This window comes from Bombina bombina, chromosome 5, assembly GCF_027579735.1.
Source record: "Bombina bombina isolate aBomBom1 chromosome 5, aBomBom1.pri, whole genome shotgun sequence".
In the NCBI taxonomy this organism is placed as follows: domain Eukaryota; kingdom Metazoa; phylum Chordata; class Amphibia; order Anura; family Bombinatoridae; genus Bombina; species Bombina bombina.
The window spans coordinates 1,008,256,900-1,008,274,938 of record NC_069503.1 but is presented as its reverse complement, the minus strand read 5'-3'; the positions used below and the strand labels follow the sequence as shown (position 1 = coordinate 1,008,274,938).

Genomic DNA, 18,039 nt, shown 5'->3' with positions numbered 1-18,039 from the left:
AAGATTGCATTTGTGGGTCATGCCACACCCTTTTTGGAAGTACTGTGAGCTGTAGCAATTGCAAAGATTCTACTATTAATTACAGAGCTGAGAGAAAAAGATACTTCTGATGTCCTTTTTTTTTTTTTTTTTTATTTATCTTGCTAATGTCTTCAGACAGAACAAGGTTGGACTGTCAATGTGAGAAGACTCAAGTGTACTCTATCATAGCAGACGTTAGTTCATTTACAGAACTTAAATGAAGACTTCTCTTTCAGAAATTAATTGGGTAAGTCTTCTGGCAAGAACAGCATCAGTATTCCCAATTGAGAGATGGGCCAGGTGGAGGATGCAACCTCTTCAAAGCTAATTGTTGAGCAGATGAAACGCTCAGTACTGTCTGAGGATATACATCACATTTCCATTAAAATATATGTCTTTATATTGGTTGATTGACAGATATAGATCTGATAGCAACAAAGGTCAATTTTTCAAATTCCAAGAATTTGTAGCCGATTCCCATACCAGGTTCATTGGGTATGAATGCTCATTCAGGCCAGATTGGTTAATGTGTTTTTCTATAGCCCTGATACCTTGTTTTCTTTGTTGTATTCAGAGAAAGAAGCTCAGGATGATAGTTGTTGTTCCTCTTTGGCCAAGGATACCGTGGTCCCTGTTGCTAGAAAACCTATCTAGATTCAAGCTTCTCAGGGACATCTGTGTCTGGGTACAAATCCACAAAAAATTAGTTAATGGCTTGGATGTTGTGTGGATATATCTGGCCGTTATTGATACTGTGTCTTTTACAACCTTGACTCTTGGAATTTGCCACTGGTTCTGGATGCATTAATGGAAGCACCATGGAAACATGAAAATGTAATGGAAAAATGTGCAAAAGCTGGGAAATTGTAATATTCCTGGGTTTAAAGTAATGGAAGTTTTAAACTTAAAATATTTAACCTTAGTCTCCCAAGTGTTTGTCTATTATTTTCCTTATTGATTATACAATTCTAGGACCCGTGGCTCCATATTTGGTTATTGAACATTAAATAAGAGGTGCACAAAGGACTAAAGAAGTACTATTGAGGGGCCTCATCTTCTACCAGTTCTTACCTTTTTATATTTATTTTTGTTGTAAATCCCCTTTCTTTTTCTACATCTCTCTTTACATTGTGGACATGTGAAGAAAGCACTGTCTCTCACTGGCTCCTGGGATTTTTCAAGCCTAATGTAGGATACCTATCATTATACCTTATGCAACTTCAAGGTTTCAAACCACTGAGATGTGAGTAGTAAATGTAACATGTAATGTATCCCATCCATTATATCTTTAAATTATTCATCTAAAATCTAAGTGAACAAATGTATGCTGTGCAACAGCCACCATCTGCTAATCTATAAACCCAGTAAACTCTAGTATGGCTTGCTATCACATGCAAATAAATGAATGCAAATTCTAATATTTGCCAGTGTCCTGTGTCTCATACTAAATTGATTTATGTGTTTTTCTGATAGATTGAAAAGCCAACAGTCAAGAAATCCTTGAAAAAATGTGTACAGGTAAGATCATTAATAGGTATTTTAGAGGAGGAACATAGAGTACTATTTTGTTGCACAAGAAGAAATACTGCTTCCCCTACAAAGAATAATATAAATACAACAGAAGTGTGTTTATGAACACAGAAAATCAAACAAACCAATAACCTTATATTTGTGTTTTTATTGCTGTAATGAACATTATGCCAACATTCTGCATTGAAGAATAATGATTTTACAGTTGTTATTTCTATAACACTTCAAAATATTGTCAGAGAATGTTGAATTTTGAATAAGCTGTTTTCTTTCATGTAATTGGCAAGAGTCCATGAGCTAGTGACGTATGGGATATACAATTCTACCAGGAGGGGCAAAGTTTCCCAAACCTCAAAATGCCTATAAATACACCCCTCACCACACCCACAATTCAGTGTTACAAACTTTGCCTCCTATGGAGGCGGTGAAGTAAGTTTGTGCTAAGATTTCTACGTTGACATGCGCTTCTCAGCATTTTGAAGCCCGTTTCCTCTGAGTACAGTGAATGTCAGAATGATGTGAAGGGAGTATCACCTATTGAATGCAATAGTTTTCCTCACGGGGATCTATTTCATAGGTTCTCTGTTATCGGTCTTAGAGATTCATCTCCTACCTCCCTTTTCAGATCGACGATATACTCTCATATTCCATTACCTCTACTGATAACTGTTTCAGTACTGGTTTGGCTATCTGCTATATGTGGCTGGGTGTCTTCTGGTAAGTATGGTTTGGCACTTTATGTATTTATATAAAGTTCTAAATATATGTATTGTACTTATATTTGCCATGATTCAGGTTTCAGTATATTTCCTTTTGCAGACTGCCAGTTTCATATCTTGGAAATGCATTTTTTAGGAAAATGTATTTCTTACCTGGGGTATAGTCTTTTTTTCAATTGACTGTCATTTTCAATTCGCAGGCAGAATTAGGCTCACGAGGGCGCAAAATGCTAAAGTTTATTGTGTAATTCTTGGCGCGAAGTTACGTTCGTTGGCGCAAATTCATCATTTCCAGTGTCTTAGTTGACGCCGGGTCCTTTCACAAGGTTGCGTCATCTGACGCGAGTGTCATTTCCGGACGTTTTTGGCGCCAAAAAATATTTTTTCTGTTTGTTGTGCGTCATACTTGGCACCAAATATTTTCATTTAAGACCCTATCCTTTTTTGCCTCCTGCCTTTTTTTCTATGTCAGAAGGCTATGCTGTTTGCATTTTTTCCCATTCCTAAAACTGCCATATAAGGAAATTGATAATTTTGCTTTATATGTTGTTGTTTTTCTCTTACATTTGCAAGCTGTCTCAATCTGATTCTGTCTCAGAAATCACTGTTGGAACCCTGTGGCCTGATAACAGTTCTACCAAAGCTAAGTGCATTTGCTGTAAACTTGTCGAGGTTATACCTCCAGCTGTGGCTTGTAATAGTTGTTGTGATAAACTTTTATATGCAGTGAATGTATCCATCAGTAGTAGTTCATTACCTGTTGCTGTTCCCTCAACATCTAATGCACAAGATATACCTGTAAATTTAAAATAATTTATTTCTGATTCTATTCAGAATGCTTTGTCTACCATTCCCCCTTCTAATAAACGTAAAAGGTCTTTTAAAACTTCTCGTATAGTTGATGAAATTTCAAATGACCAGCAACATACTGAATTATCCTTCTCTGATGAGGATCTATCTGATTCAGAAAATCCTGCCTCAGATATTGACTCTGACAAATCCTCTTATTTATTTAAAATGGAGTATATTCGTTCTTTGTTAAAAGAAGTGTTGATTACATTAGATATGGAGGAAACTAGTCCTCTTGATATTAAAACTAGTAAACGTTTAAATTCCGTTTATAAACCTCCTGTGGTTATTTCAGAGGTTTTTTCAGTACCTGATGCTATTTCTGATATGATTTTTAAGGAATGGAATAGACCTGGTGGTACTTTTATTCCTTCTTCAAGGTTTAAAAAATTGTGTCCTTTGCCAGCAGTTAGATTGGAGTTTTGGTAAAATATCCCCAAAATTGATGGGGCTATCTCTACTCTTGCTAAACGTACTACTATTCCTACGGAAGATAGTACTTCTTTTAAAGATCCTTTAGATAGGAAACTTGAATCTTATCTAAGGAAAGCTTATTTATATTCAGTTCATCTTCTTAGGCCTGCAATTTCTTTGGCTAATGTTGCAGCTGCTTCAACTTTTTGGTTGGATACTTTAGCGCAACAAGTATTGGATCATGATTTGTCTAGCGTTGTTAAGTTGATTCAACATGCTAATAATTTAATTTGTGATGCCATTTTTGATATCAAAATTGATGTTTGTCACGGATACCAGACAGTTAAGGCTACCCCCAACCCCCCCTACAACCTCACACCTGTTGTTTCTCAGTGGTTTTGCGCTCTTCAGAGCAACCACAATCTCTGGAAGCTTTTGTTTGCTTGTTTTGTGAAGAGCTTGTGTATGACCAGGAAAACCCTCCAAGGCTGGCCGGGCTCCTGGAACTCCCGGTCAGCCACAGAACAGCAGGACACCCGCTAACTTTACCCCTGGTCGCTCCAGCAGCCCTTTGCCCCAGAGCTCCGCTCTTTTGGGGATTGGTAGCCCCTAGGGAGGAAAAGAGCTGTGGCAATTATCAGAGGAGAGCTCCTTTGGGAACTGGGGATTTTGGACACCCCTAACCCCATAACTTCAATGGACTGTAACTCCGGTCCCCAGTAACGAATCATGCTGATTTTTTGGACTGTGGCATCTTGGGACAGAGAGCTTTAAAATGACAACAGAAGCACTGGCAACAGGGCAGAGAGGCGCCGGCCTCTGCCCAGCAACTGTAACAGCCCCAGGAAACCAGGGAGAGGAGGTAGGCGTCCTCCCTCCACTTACAGAGAACCCCTTGCAGGGAGAGATGGATGTCTGTCTCTCTCCCCAGCAGCAGAGTTATCCCCTGGAAGCGGAGGTAGTCGTCCTCCCTCCCCGTAAACAGAACCCCTTCCTGGGAGAGGAGACAGTCGGTCTCTCTCCCCAGTGGCAGAGCCAGGAGCAGGGAGAGGAGACAGTCGGTCTCTCTCCCCAGCGGCAGAGCCAGGAACAGGGAGAGGAGGTAGTCGTCCTCCCTCCCCATAAACAGAACCCCTTCCTGGGAGAGGAGACAGTCGGTCTCTCTCCCCAGTGGCAGAGCTCCTTTGGGAACTGCGGGATTTGGACACCCCTAACCCCATAACTTCAATGGACTGTAACTCCGGTCCCCAGTAACGAATCATGCTGATTTGGACTGTGGCATCTGGGGACCGAAAGCTTTAAAATGACACCCTGGAAGTGGTGCCACTCCACCGGGATCACCCCGAAACCGCCACCCCTAGGTCTTGGGATTATGTGAGACTGTGGCTCCTATGGAGGTGCCGGGCTGTCTGAAGGGGCGGGAATGGCGGGAAAACTGTTGCATTGTCTTCTGTTCTTATCAAGATGAGCTGTCTGTATAAAAGGAGTGTGTGTTTCAATAAAATCAGTTCTTATTTCACCTGAATGCTAGTCTGTCTAGTCATTTAGGTGGGCTCCAGCTAGAATCACTTTCCTGGGCTACATAGAAATCACTTTCCTGGGCTACATAGCAGCCTGTTCCAGGCAGAGTAAGGACACTTTGGCAGAGCTACCTAGTCTGGGTAGCTGGAGTCTGCCACAGGGTGGGACCCTGAGTACTGGTGCTGTCGGGCATCAGGAGTGGCTACAGGCTGTGGTCACTTGCCAGCTACATAGCTGCAGTCGGCAGGGAGGAAGCAGGACCCGTTTGGTGGAGCTATCCAGTTGGGGTAGCCGGGGTATCCGTCACAATGTTAAATCTATGTCTTTAGCTATTTTAGCTAGAAGAACTTTGTGGCTCAAATCTTGGAATGCTGATATGACTTCTAAGTCCAGATTGCTATCTCTTTCTTTCCAAGGCAATAAATTATTTGGTTCTCAGTTGGATTCAATTATTTAAACTGTCACTGGGGGGAAGGGAGTTTTTTTGCATCAGGATAAAAGACCTAAGGGTAAATCTAAAGCTTCTAACCGTTTTCGTTCCTTTCGACAAAATAAGGAACAGAAACCTAATCCTTCACCCCAAGGAATCTGCTTCAAATTGGAATAAATCCAAGCCATTTAAGAAATCAAAACCAGCCCCCAAGTCCGCATGAAGGTGCTGCCCTCATTCCAGCTCAGCTGGTAGGGGGAAGATTAAAATTTTTCAAAGATGTTTGGATCAATTCGGTCCAAAATTATTGGATTCAGAGTATTGTCTCTTAGAGGTACAGAATAGGATTCAGAGTAAGACCACCTATGAGAAGATTTTTTTTCTCTCACGCATTCCGGCAAACCCAGTAAATGCTCAGGCTTTCCTGAAGTGCATTTCAGACCTGGAGTTATCAGGGGTAATCATGCCAGTTCTGTTTCAGGAACAGGGTCTGGGGTTTTATTCAAATATATTCATTGTCCCAAAGAAAGAAAATTCATTCAGACCAGTTTTGGATCTAAAGATTTTGAATCGATATGTAAAAGTACCAACTTTCAAAATGGTAACTATAAGGACTATTCTGCCTTTTGCTCAGCAAGGGCATTATATGTCCACAATAGACTTACAGAATACATATCTTCATATTCTGATTCATCCAGAGAGCGGGATATTGCGGTATTTCCTTATTTGGACAATATCTTGGTACAAGCTCAGTTTTTACGTTCTGCAGAATCTCACACGAATCAACTAGTGTTGTTTCTTCGAAGACATGGTTGGAGGATCAATTTACCAAAAAGTTCTTTGATTCCTCAGACAAAGGTAACCTTTTTAGTTTTACAGATAGATTCAGTGTCCATGACTTTGTCTCTAATAGACAAGAGACGTTTGAAATTGGTTCCAGCCTGTCGGAACCTTCAGTCTCAGTCATTCCCTTCAGTAGCTGCATGTGCATGACTGCAGCATCGGACACGATCCCCTTTGCTCGTTTTCATATGAGACCTCTCCAGCTTTGTATGCTGAACCAATGGTGCAGGGATTATACAAGGATATCATAATTAATATCCTTAAATCCCAATGTTCGACTTTCTCTGACTTGGTGGTTAGATCACCATCATATAATTTTAGGGGCCTTTTTTGTTCATCCAACCTGGACAGTGATCACAGATGCGAGTCTTTCAGGTTGGGGAGCTGTTTGGGGATCTCTGACAGCACAAGAGGTTTGGAAATCTCAAGAGGTGAGATTACCAATCAATATTTTGGAACTCCATGCGATTCTCAGGACTCTTCAGTTTTGGCCTCTGTTGAAGAGAGAACCGTTCATTTGTTTTCAGACAGACAATATCACAACTGTGGCATATGTCAATCATCAGAGTGGGAATCACAGTCCCCAAGCTATGAAAGAAGTATCTCGGATACTTGTTTGGGCGGAATCCAGCTCCTGTTTAATTTCTGTCGTTCATATCCCAGGTATAGACAATTGGGAAGCGGATTACCTCAGTCGTCAGACTTTACATCTGGGAGAATGGTCTCTCCATCCAGATGTGTGTTCTCAAATGATTTAGATGTGGGGATGCATTGACACTTCCTTGGCGTTATCAACCTGCTTATATTTTCCCGCCTCTAGTTCTTCTTCCAAGAGTGATCTCCAAAATCATCATGGAGCAATCGTTTGTGCTGCTGGTGGCTCCAGCATGGCCTCACAGGTTTTGGTATGCGGATCTTGTTCGGATGTCCAGTTGCCAACCTTGGCCACTTCCATTAAGGCCAGACCTTCTATCTCAAGGTCCATCGGGATCTCAAATCATTAAATTTGAAGGTATGGAAATGGAACGCTTAGTGCTTAGTCATAGAGGTTTCTCTGACTCAGTGATTAATACTATGTTGCAGGCTCGTAAATCTGTTTCTAGAAAGATTTATTATCAAGTTTGGAAGACTTTTTATTTCATAGTGTTCCTCTCATAAATTCTCTTGGCATTCTTTTAGAATTCCTAGCATTTTACAGTTTCTTCAGGATAGTTTGGATAAAGGTTTGTCTGCACGTTCCTTGAAAGGACAAATCTCTGCTCTTTCTGTTTTATTTCACAGAAAGATTGCTAAACTTCCTGATATTCATTGTTTTGTGCAGGCTTTGGTTCGTATCAAGCCTGTCATTAAATCAATATCTCCTCCTTGGAGTCTTAATTTAGTATTGAAGGCTTTACAGGCTCCTCCGTTTGAGCCTATACATTCTTTGGACATTAAACTACTTTCTTGGAAAGTATTGTTCATTTTGGCCATCTCTTCTGCTAGAAGAGTTTCTGAATTATCCGCTCTCTTGTGAATTTTTTTCATCAGGATAAGGCGGTTTTGCGGACTTCATTTAAATTCTTACCTAAGAATGTGAATTCTAACATTAATAGAGAAATTATTGTCCTTTCCTTGTGTCCTAATCCTAAGAATTCTTTGGAGAGATCCTTACATTCTTTGGATGTGGTAAGAGCTTTGAAATATTATGTTGAAACTACTAAAGATTTCAGGAAGAATTTTAGTCTATTTGTTATTTTCTGGTTCTAGGAAAGGTCAGAATGCTTCTGCAGTTTCCTTGGCTTTGTGGTTAAAGCTTTTGAGTCATCAAGCTTATTTGGAGTCGGGTCAAGCACCGCCTCAGAGAATTACAGCTCATTCTACTAGATTAGTCTCCCCTTCATAGGCTTTTAAGAATGAAGCTTCAGTTGATCAGATTTGCAAAGCAGCAACTTGGTCTTCTTTGCATACATTTACTAAATTCTACCGTTTTGATGTATTTGCTTCTTCGGAAGCAGTTTTTGGTAGAAAAGTTCTTCAGGAAGCTGTTTTAGTTTGATTCTTCTGCTTATGTTTTAAGGTTTTTTTTTCATTTATGAGAATAAACTTATATTTTGGGTTGTGGATTAATTTTTTTTCAGCGGAAAATGGCTGTTTTTGTTTTATCCCTCCCTCTCTAGTGACTCTTGCGTGGAGTTCCACATCTTGGGTATTGCTATCCCATACGTCACTAGCTCATGGACTCTTGCCAATTACATGAAAGAAAACATAATTTATGTAAGAACTTACCTGATAAATTCATTTCTTTCATATTGGCAAGAGTCCATGAGGCCCACCCCTTTTTTATGGTGGTTATGATTTTTTTGTATAAAGCACAATTATTTCCAAATTCCTTTGTTGATGCTTTTTACTCCTTTCTTTATCACCCCACTACTTGGCTATTCATTAAACTGAATTGTGGGTGTGGCGAGGGGTGTATTTATAGGCATTTTGAGGTTTGGGAAACTCTGCCCCTCCTGGTAAGATTGTATATCCCATACGTCACTAGCTCATGGACTCTTGCCAATATGAAAGAAATGCATTTATCAGGTAAGTTCTTACATAAATTATGTTTTTTCCTACCTAAATATTAAGTTATCTTTTAAAGGATCACTAAATACAGTATCATTAAATAACTGAGAATTACACAATAAACCAAAAATGCAATAGCACTTTAATTTTAAAATGAGCAGTAAAATATTTTCTTGCAACTTTCAAAGTTAATCCAATTTTCCTTCCCCCTGCGACATGCGACAGCCATCAGCCTATCAAAAAAAAAAACATATGCGTATATTGAGCACGTTTGCACATGCTCAAAAGAGGCTTGAGCCTCAGAAATAGTGCATATAAAAAGAATGTGAACATTTTGAAAATGGAAGTATACTGGATACTTTAATTTTGACTTTAATGGTCCTTTAGTTGAAATACTTTTTATTAATAATTCACATTAGTATCATCATGACAGTACATAGAAGTTGTGGGAAACAGTAAAATATACATTCTGCCTTTGTGTTCACAATGTTATTATTTTCCCCCCTTTCCTTTATATCCCACCTCCCCCTCCCTTTCCCTCCCCCCAACATTCAAACTAATAAACTTAGTATAATTCTAAACTGTAAACCTTTTCCGTAGAGTGGTGTCTTCCAAAAAGAAAAAGAAAAATTTGCAAAAGAAGAATATCAGATATTTCCTCCCTCTCACCTTCATGAATAATTCTCTTATATATTAATTTGTGTGACTTTGAAGGGAGGGATTGATCAATGGTTCTTACTCCATTCTGATCCCCTTAGTATTGCTTGTTGAGAGTCCAGTGAAACCATGTATTTTGAAAATTTTCCACACTGCCCTGCATCCATGCTGCTGACTCAGACATATGATAAATGTCCTCAATTTTATCTAGCACCTCCTTCCAATCTGGGGCCCCCACCTTCCATTTTCTAGCAATGCAGATTCTGGTGGCAGTACACACTATATTCACCCATTTATTGTTAGCTGAGTTTAAGGAGTCTAAGTGTATGTGTAGAAAAGCCTTTGCGGCTGATAGTTTAACAGAGTCGCCCAGTATTTTCTTAAGCAATTGTCTGAGTTTTTGCCATATTGGTTTAATTTTTGGGCATTCCCACCACATGTGCAAATATGTTCCCAAAACCCCACAACCACGATAGCACAGCCTATTACATTGAATAGTATAATGTGAGGTTTTTAGTGGGGTGAGATACCATCTGTATGCTGTTTTAATTATGTTTTCTATTAGGTCCGCCCCAATCAAGCCTCTGCTTAACTCTGAGAATATTTGATTCCATTCATCCTTGTTATGGGTAATATTCAGATCTTGCTCCCATTTAAAATGGAGCTTCGATTTTGCAGTGTTGTGTGCGCTTTGAATGGCCAGATAAAGGCGTGTGATCATTTTTTTTTGTCTGCCTGGTGTTAAGATGAGATGCTCTAAAGTCGTGTATACGTTATCCTTAGCCCCTTTTCTGTAGTTATGTATTGCGTGTGAAATCTGAAGATAAACAAACCAGTGTAATGGATCTGGCGAAACCTTATCTCTTATTTGATTAAATGTTAGTATCTGCCCCTTATCTATAAAGTCTGCGACCCTGTATAACCCCTTATTTTCCCACTTAGTTACTTGTTTTTGAAAATCTTTTGGTAATAATAGCTTCAATGGTATAATGGTAGTCTGCGTGGTCAGTAAGTTTAGTGATTTGGTTAAGGATTTCCATATATTCTTGGAATCCTCAGTAATTTTTAATTTAGTGCGACAGTGTGGACCACTGTTGGTAGTCATCCACAGTATCTCTCCTGGACTATCCAACCCCCCTATTTCCGCTTCTACTAGTGGCCAAGTCATATCCCGACAATCTTTATGTAGTAGGGCGCCTTGAGCCACCCTGGCCGCGTGATAATAATCCCTAAGATTGGGGACTCCTATACCTCCTAATTGTTTGTGTAGTTTTAAGGTCTGAGCAGCTAACCTCGCTGTTTTATGTCCTCTAATAAATTTCATGAGGTCGCCTTGCATCTCATCTAGGTCTTTCATCGGAATTTTGATCGGTAATGCCCGGAATAAATATAGCAGCCTGGGCAATACGTTCATTTTTATTGCTGCTAACCTACCATGCCATGAAAAATTTCCTTTTTTCCATTTATTAATATCTTGCCTTATAGATTTATAAATTGGGGTGTAGTTAATTGTATAAAGTTTTTCTATTGTGTCAGTGATATTGATGCCTAAGTATTTGATGTACTTACTTGTCCACTTAAAATTAAAGTTAATCTCTATTAATTTTCTTGTATGGTCTGGTAAAGATAATGGGAGGGCTTCGCATTTTTCTGAGTTAATTTTAAAACCTGAAACCCTAGAGAATTCCTCTAATAATTGATATAGATTAGATAGGGAAAGCATGGGTCTCGTAATTGATAGTAAAATATCATCGGCGAACAATGTTAATTTGTATTCCCCCCTATGTAATTTGACTCCATAAATGTCGGAATTCCTGATGCAAGCTGCTAGCGGCTCTACACATAGAGCAAACAGTAAAGGAGATAGTGGACATCCTTGGCGAGTACCATTCAAGATCTTTATAACTCTCGACTGATAGCCCGCTGCTCTTATTGTTGCTGTTGGGTAGGAGTAAATATTTTTGATTGCCTCTTAGAGTTTGTTCCCGAATCCCAGATGTTGGAGGACCGCCTGCATGTATCCCCAATCTACCCTGTCGAACGCCTTCTCCGCATCCAAAGATAGGAGCAGAGAAGGCGTTTCTGTGTTCTTCAAGTATTCCACCAGAGCTACCGTTCGCCGAATATTATCAGGAGCTTCCCTTTCTTTGATAAAGCCCACCTGGTCAGGATGTACCAGTGTGGGTATACATTGTTTAAGCCTATTCGCCAAGATTTTTGTGAAAATCTTCACATCCTGGTTAATCAGCGAAATCGGTCTATAGTTTTGTGCCAAATTAGGATTTTTCCCTGGTTTAGGGATTACTACAATTTTGGCCTGTAGCAGCTCCGGTGGAATCTGAGCCCCCTCTAGAATGTCGTTACAGAATTTGTGTATGTGTGCCATTAGGTCCGTGTTGAATGATTTGTAGTAATCCCCTGAGAACCCATCTGGGCCTGCTGCTTTACCCCTTTTGAGTTCTTTGATGGCTAGTGCTACTTCTTGTAATGTAATCTCTGCTTCTAGGCTTTTTGCCTCTTCTTTATCTAATCTAGGCAGAGAAGCTTTCTCTAGGATTTGTTCTCTTAATGTTGTTATTTGCGAATTGTGACTAACTTTTTTACCATCGTATAGATTTTCGTAGTATTTAGCAAACTCCTCTACTATTTCCTGAGGGTGGGAAGTCAGTGTACCATCCCGTTTTTGTAGTTGCGCTATTGTGAAAGATTTTGTTTTTTCTCTTAATTTGTTAGCCAAGAACCTATCAGGCTTATTGGCATATAAAAAATAATAAGATTTTAGTTTGCTTATGGCTCTCATAGAGTTATCAGTCAGTATTTTAGCAAGTTCTTTTCTTTTAATATTTAGTGTAGTTAGAATTAGTTGGGATGATGTGGTTTGGTGTATTTTTTCTAGAGATTCTATTTCTTGTTGTAGGGATTCTACCGTTGACCTTATTCTCTTCAGGTATAAAGCCTTCTCTTTGATAATCAACCCCCTGATGTACGATTTGTGTGCTGCCCATACCATAAGCGGTTTGACTGCGGTGTTAACATTTATCCTCCAATACTCATTAAGATTGTTTAAAATTCTATCATGTATATCCGGATGTTTTAATAATGACGGGTCATATGTCCATGATCTCTGCCTGTTTACATCCACTATCCCTTTTAGATGAATTTGTATTATAGAGTGATCCGACCAAACTGCTGCATGTATGGATGATGAGATTAAGTTAGGTATTAGTTTGGCTGATATATATATAGTCCAATTTAGTATATATTTTATGAGCGGGTGAGTAATATGTATGGTCAGTCGTCTGGCCATAGAGAGCCGTCCAAGTGTCTAGCAAATTGTGTGTCTCTAATTCTTCTCTGATCTGCTTAGTGATAGTATTGAGCCTTCTCTGTTTGTTTGTGAGTTTGACAGTGCTAGATTCTCGATGTATCCCCAGGTTTACATTAAAGTGTCCCGCCACCAGCATAATAGATTGTGACCATTGCGTCAACAATTGGGATATTTTATTAAAGAAATCATGTTGTTGTTCATTTGGGGCATAGATGTTGCATAATGTTATCTGTTTCCCTTGAATATTCCCCCTAAGAATTAGATATCTACCCTCTTTGTCCTTAATTACCTCTTCTTTAACAAATTGGATCGAATTGTGGATGAGAATCGATACCCCCCTCTTTTTCGTCTCTGTTGTGGCATGAAAGTGTTGGTGAAAGTGTTTGTCCCAATATTTAGGGCATTGGCCGTGCGTAAAGTGTGTTTCCTGCAAGAATAGAATTTTAGCTTTCATGTTATTATACTGAGTAAGTGCGGTTTTCCTCTTTACGTTGGTATTTAGGCCTCTAACATTGTGGGAGATTATTTGTATCTTAGATTCCATTTAGGGTCTGTTCTCTATCCCCCCCCTGCACATACCTTCTTGGAAGAAACTTATATTGGTATCTCTTTGGACCCGCTGTAGCATGGAGAAACTTTCTAGACCACCACTCTTCGGAGCTTAAACCAAAACCAAAAACAAAATAACATATATTACATTCAAACATAGAACATGGAACAAATAGTAACTTTGAATAACTATGGGAATACAATCTGTCTAATTGCATTCACTCTGGCTTCTACCCATGTGTGCATTTCTAATGTTACTTCTAGTCTATGGAGAACAACCAATATACAGGGACCCCACATGAGCTAAGACAGATAAGTCCTTCGCCCTCATATGTATCCTCTAAAATAACTATAAACTCTATTGCCTATTATTTTTCCACAGAATTATATATTAATTTGGTCATTAATAGGCCTTATTGGAGATGTTTTAACATCCTAAACATATGTCCACTTACTGTAAACAAGTCACTATACCCGTTTAAGGGAAAATTGACTATATTGCAAAAAAAAGAAAAAAAAAGGGAGAAAAGCTGTTACCGGCCTTCAAAGACCTGAAAGTTACTCAAGTTTTCTGTTTCTTCTTGGAAATCCTCGTCCAGCGTCCCTGCTGGATAGATCCTTTAGAAAGCTGAGAGCGTATTCTGGAATGTTCTTGAGAACTTTCTGGAAATTCCGGACAGTCCAATTTCAAGATTTGACAGAGATTTGGGATATCTTGTTTATCTTTAATAGTATAGGTGCTGCCTTCATGAAGCACTTGCAATGCAAAGGGAAACCCCCATCTGTAGGTGGTTTGATTTTTCCGTAGAAGCTGTGTCAGAGGACGAAGAGCAAGTCTTTTCTGAAGTGTTTTAACACACAAGTCCTGATAGAACTGGATGATTGAGCCCTTGAATTTGAATGTTGGGTTCTTCCTCGCTCCCGCCATAACTTCTTCTTTTTCCTGAAACCTAAAAATTTTTACTATTACATCTCTCAGGGGGTCTGTATCTTTAGGTTTTGCTCTGAGAGCTCTATGAGCCCTTTCCAGCTGAAATTTCCCCTCTTCTTGTGAACCTGTGATGGATTGAAATAACTGAAGGAGATAGTCGTCTAAAGCTGTAGCAGTGGTTGTTTCCGGGATTCCTTTCAGACGAATATTGCACCTCCGACTCCTATTTTCAAGATCCTCTAATTTGTCGTTAATGTCCTTTAGTTCTTGTTGGTGGTCAGATAGTTGTTGCTTGATGCCTATAACCTCCTCCTCCATTGCTTCCTCCTTTTCTTCCACCATTTCTAATCATGCCCCCATTTCTTAAATATCTTGCTTAATTTCTGTGAGGCTATTTGTAACCGTATTTTGGAGTGTATCCATTTTTTCCCACATTTTGTCGAAAATTGATGCTATATCCTGCTTGGATACTAGATTCTGAATGTCAGATTTTGTAATGGGAAGACCACAGGTTCCTGTAGAGACATTATTAGTTTCCTCCTCTACTTCCACTTCATTCATATCTTCACCACTTTCCATCATCTTGTCGCCTTTTTGGGGTTTAAAGAAAATGCTAGCTGTATCTGGCTTGCTAGTGCTGCCTAATTTATTCTGCCTCCTAACTGACATGTTACAGATGGTAAAGAGTCACAAAACAGCGTCACTGAAGTTTCTTCTTGCTGTGCAAAAACAACTCTACTGTCCCTGTAATAGTGTAGAATTGACTTGGCGCCAAAAATCCTAGCTTGATTTACTCAGCAGTTCAAACTGAAAATGTGTTGGCAAAAATAAAAATAAAGGGTAAGACAAGGGGGTTCTGTGATAAAAGTATTGTATATGAAGTAGTTAGATACGTTTATTTCCCACTAGTATTGTGAGAAGGTTCAGTAGCTGCGTGTGATTCAATTTTCCTGTCTTTCCGTTTTTCTTTTCTCTTCTCCCCCCTGTCTTATTTCCACTGTGTATGTAATAGGTTAATCTCCTTTATTTCTAGGGCTGTTTTGTTCTTAATCTCTTATACCGATTCAGTTTAGGCTGATGTTTTTAGTATTTTACTCTTCAGTGCATATGATTAGTGGTCATCTGTGTTTGCAGACCTATAATGCACCCTTTTAACAATTTCCCATGTCCTGTCAGCATTAGTGTGTGTCTGTCATAGTCCGGTAAACTTTACCATTATTTCCTCCGCATGGCGGGTTAGTCATGTGATTCATCTCATCTTCCTTGTGTAACGCTTACGTGTCGCGCAGCTCCTAATCATACTTCATTGTCCGGTATCGTATTCACCCCTTTTCCACTCTCACCGGAGCTCTCAAAAATTGTCAGTGTTTGTTGTTAGGCTTCCGTTGCCCCTTTTCAGACTTGCTGCGTGGGCCTCCGCTGAGCCGGTTGACACCGTTACTGTGCACTTTAAGTCGCCCCTTCAGAGAGATATAATACCACTCTGATGTTGCTGTAGGGGTTATGTGGGGTTATCTATGCATATTTAAATAGCACTTATGTAGGCTTAAACTTGTTATTACTCCAATTTTTGTTGGAATGCACACGGAGCAGATAGATTATGCGTCCTCCATGCTGCCTGCCCAGGCTCCGCCCCCTTTAATGGTCCTTTAAAGGGACACTGAACCCAAAATGTTTTCTTTCATGATTCATATAGAGCATGCAATTTTTAAGCAACTTTCTAATTTACTCCTATTATCATTTTTTCTTGCTATCTTCAGCTTTCTGAACCAAAAAATGTCTAGCTCTTTAGCTTACATGCTTTCTTTTTAAAATAAAAATAGCAAGAGAACGGAGAAAAATTGATAATAGGAGTAAATTAGAATGTTACTTAAAATTGCATGCTCTATCTGAACCATGAAAGAAACAATTTGGGTTTAGTGTCCCTTTAAAGGGACAGTCTACACCAGAATTGTTATTGTTTTAAAATATAAATAATCCCTTTTTTACCCATTCCCCAGTTTTGCATAACCAACACAGTTATATTTATATATTTTTTACCTCTGTCATTATCTTGTATCTAAGCCTCTGCAAACTGCCCTTTTATTTCAGTTCTTTTGACAGACTTGCAGTTTAGTCAATCAGTGATGGCTCCCAGGTAACTTCACGTGCATGAGCACGGTGTTATCTATATGAAACACATGAACTAACCATGTGAAAAAACTTGTTAAAATGCATTCTTAAGAGGCAGTCTTCAAGGTCTAAGAAATTAGCATATGAACCTCCTAGGTTAAGCTTTCAACTAAGAATACCAAGAGAACAAAGCAAAATTGGTGATAAAAGTACATTGGAAAATTGTTTAAAATTACATGCCCTATCTGAATCATGAAAGTTTATTTTGGACTAGACTGTCCCTTTAAGCTAGTGTTTAGCTTCCTGTATATGCAGTCCATAAAAACATAGAATTTGACGGTAGAAAAAAAACAAAAAGGGGAAGATCTATCACTGATCCAGCAGGTGCAGTGGAACCAGGGCCCAAGAGCTGGGGGGCATAGCAGCCAGTCTATACATAGGTGTGTGCAGAATGTGTACAATCCTAATGCATGGGATCCTTTTATTAGTGTAGGTTAGTGTTCTATTGCTCTATCTATCCTCAAACTCATTATACAGAGCAGCATATATATTATAACTATTACTTATTACTTTGCACCCGGGCCCTCTGTTAAGTAGGTCCTCTACTGGTTGCGACAGTGTGGTCATACAGGAAAATCTGCACCATATTTGTACAAGAAGGCTGCTCAAGTGCATATTTTCTGGTGGATTTCAATGTGGCTACTGGCGCAGGCTCGGCTGATTTCAGACCAGTGAGGTTTAGTTACACCCCTGCTCCCAGCAATTCATTGCTGATACTGAGGATATATGCATATGCTTTTTAACAAAGGATAACAAAAGAACAAAGTCTATTTGGTAATAGCATTGAATTTAAAGTATCTATCGGAATTAAGTTTAATTGTGACTCTTATCTCCTTAAGATGTTTTTATGACAATTTTCTTATGATTAAAAACTACAAATCAGAGGGTTTAATCAGTTTAAAACATGTTGATTATAAAATAACTTTAACTGTATTCTATATTTTTACAGATCGGAACTCAAGGAAAAAACAAGACTTATTTAGCAAATGCAGAAAGCAATCCAGCATTTGATGGATTCCCTGACCTTGAACTATAGAATTGCACAAAAGCTATTTTTTAAATAAACAAAAAAAAAATCATTATTTAATAAAACTAAAGATTTTCAAAAATAAATGTAAGCAATAGTAGTGAGTTGTCTAGACTAAAAATCTAATTAAAGAGTATTGTTTTGTATGCTATAAAATACAAACGGTTGCTTTATTGTTATTTCTATGAAAGCAGCCAATTGAATGTAAGTTTTTGAATATCCTTAAGCACTTCACATTTTATTTATTTTTCTATGGCAAAATGTGTTTTTTTTTATTACATGCTTTATCTAAATCATGTTTACTGTCCCTTTAATTGCACTCTTTTCAGTGAATACATCATTTACAGTAACTTCCATATTTTATTTCTCGCTGTAATCATATCTTCTATGCATTTAGGTCTTGCCAGCCCTGATAGTATTTCCCCAGTAACTTTATCATATTAACAGCAGACTTTTGTCTGTTAAGAAATAATAAATAAATAAGGTTGACATGTTCTG

The 18,039-nt window shown here is 38.7% G+C and overlaps 1 protein-coding gene across 1 annotated transcript in view; it reads left to right on the top strand.

Moving 5' to 3' along the window:
• SNX31 (sorting nexin 31) overlaps positions 1 to 17,699 on the top strand; it is a 216,012-nt gene extending 198,313 nt beyond the window's left edge. Inside the window, exons 14-15 of the mRNA XM_053715250.1 lie at positions 1,495 to 1,539; positions 17,464 to 17,699. Coding sequence (XP_053571225.1) covers positions 1,495 to 1,539; positions 17,464 to 17,550 — 132 coding nt within the window. The 3' untranslated portion in view covers positions 17,551 to 17,699. The remainder of the gene's footprint in view (positions 1 to 1,494; positions 1,540 to 17,463) is intronic.
• The last annotated feature ends 340 nt before the right edge of the window (positions 17,700 to 18,039 follow it).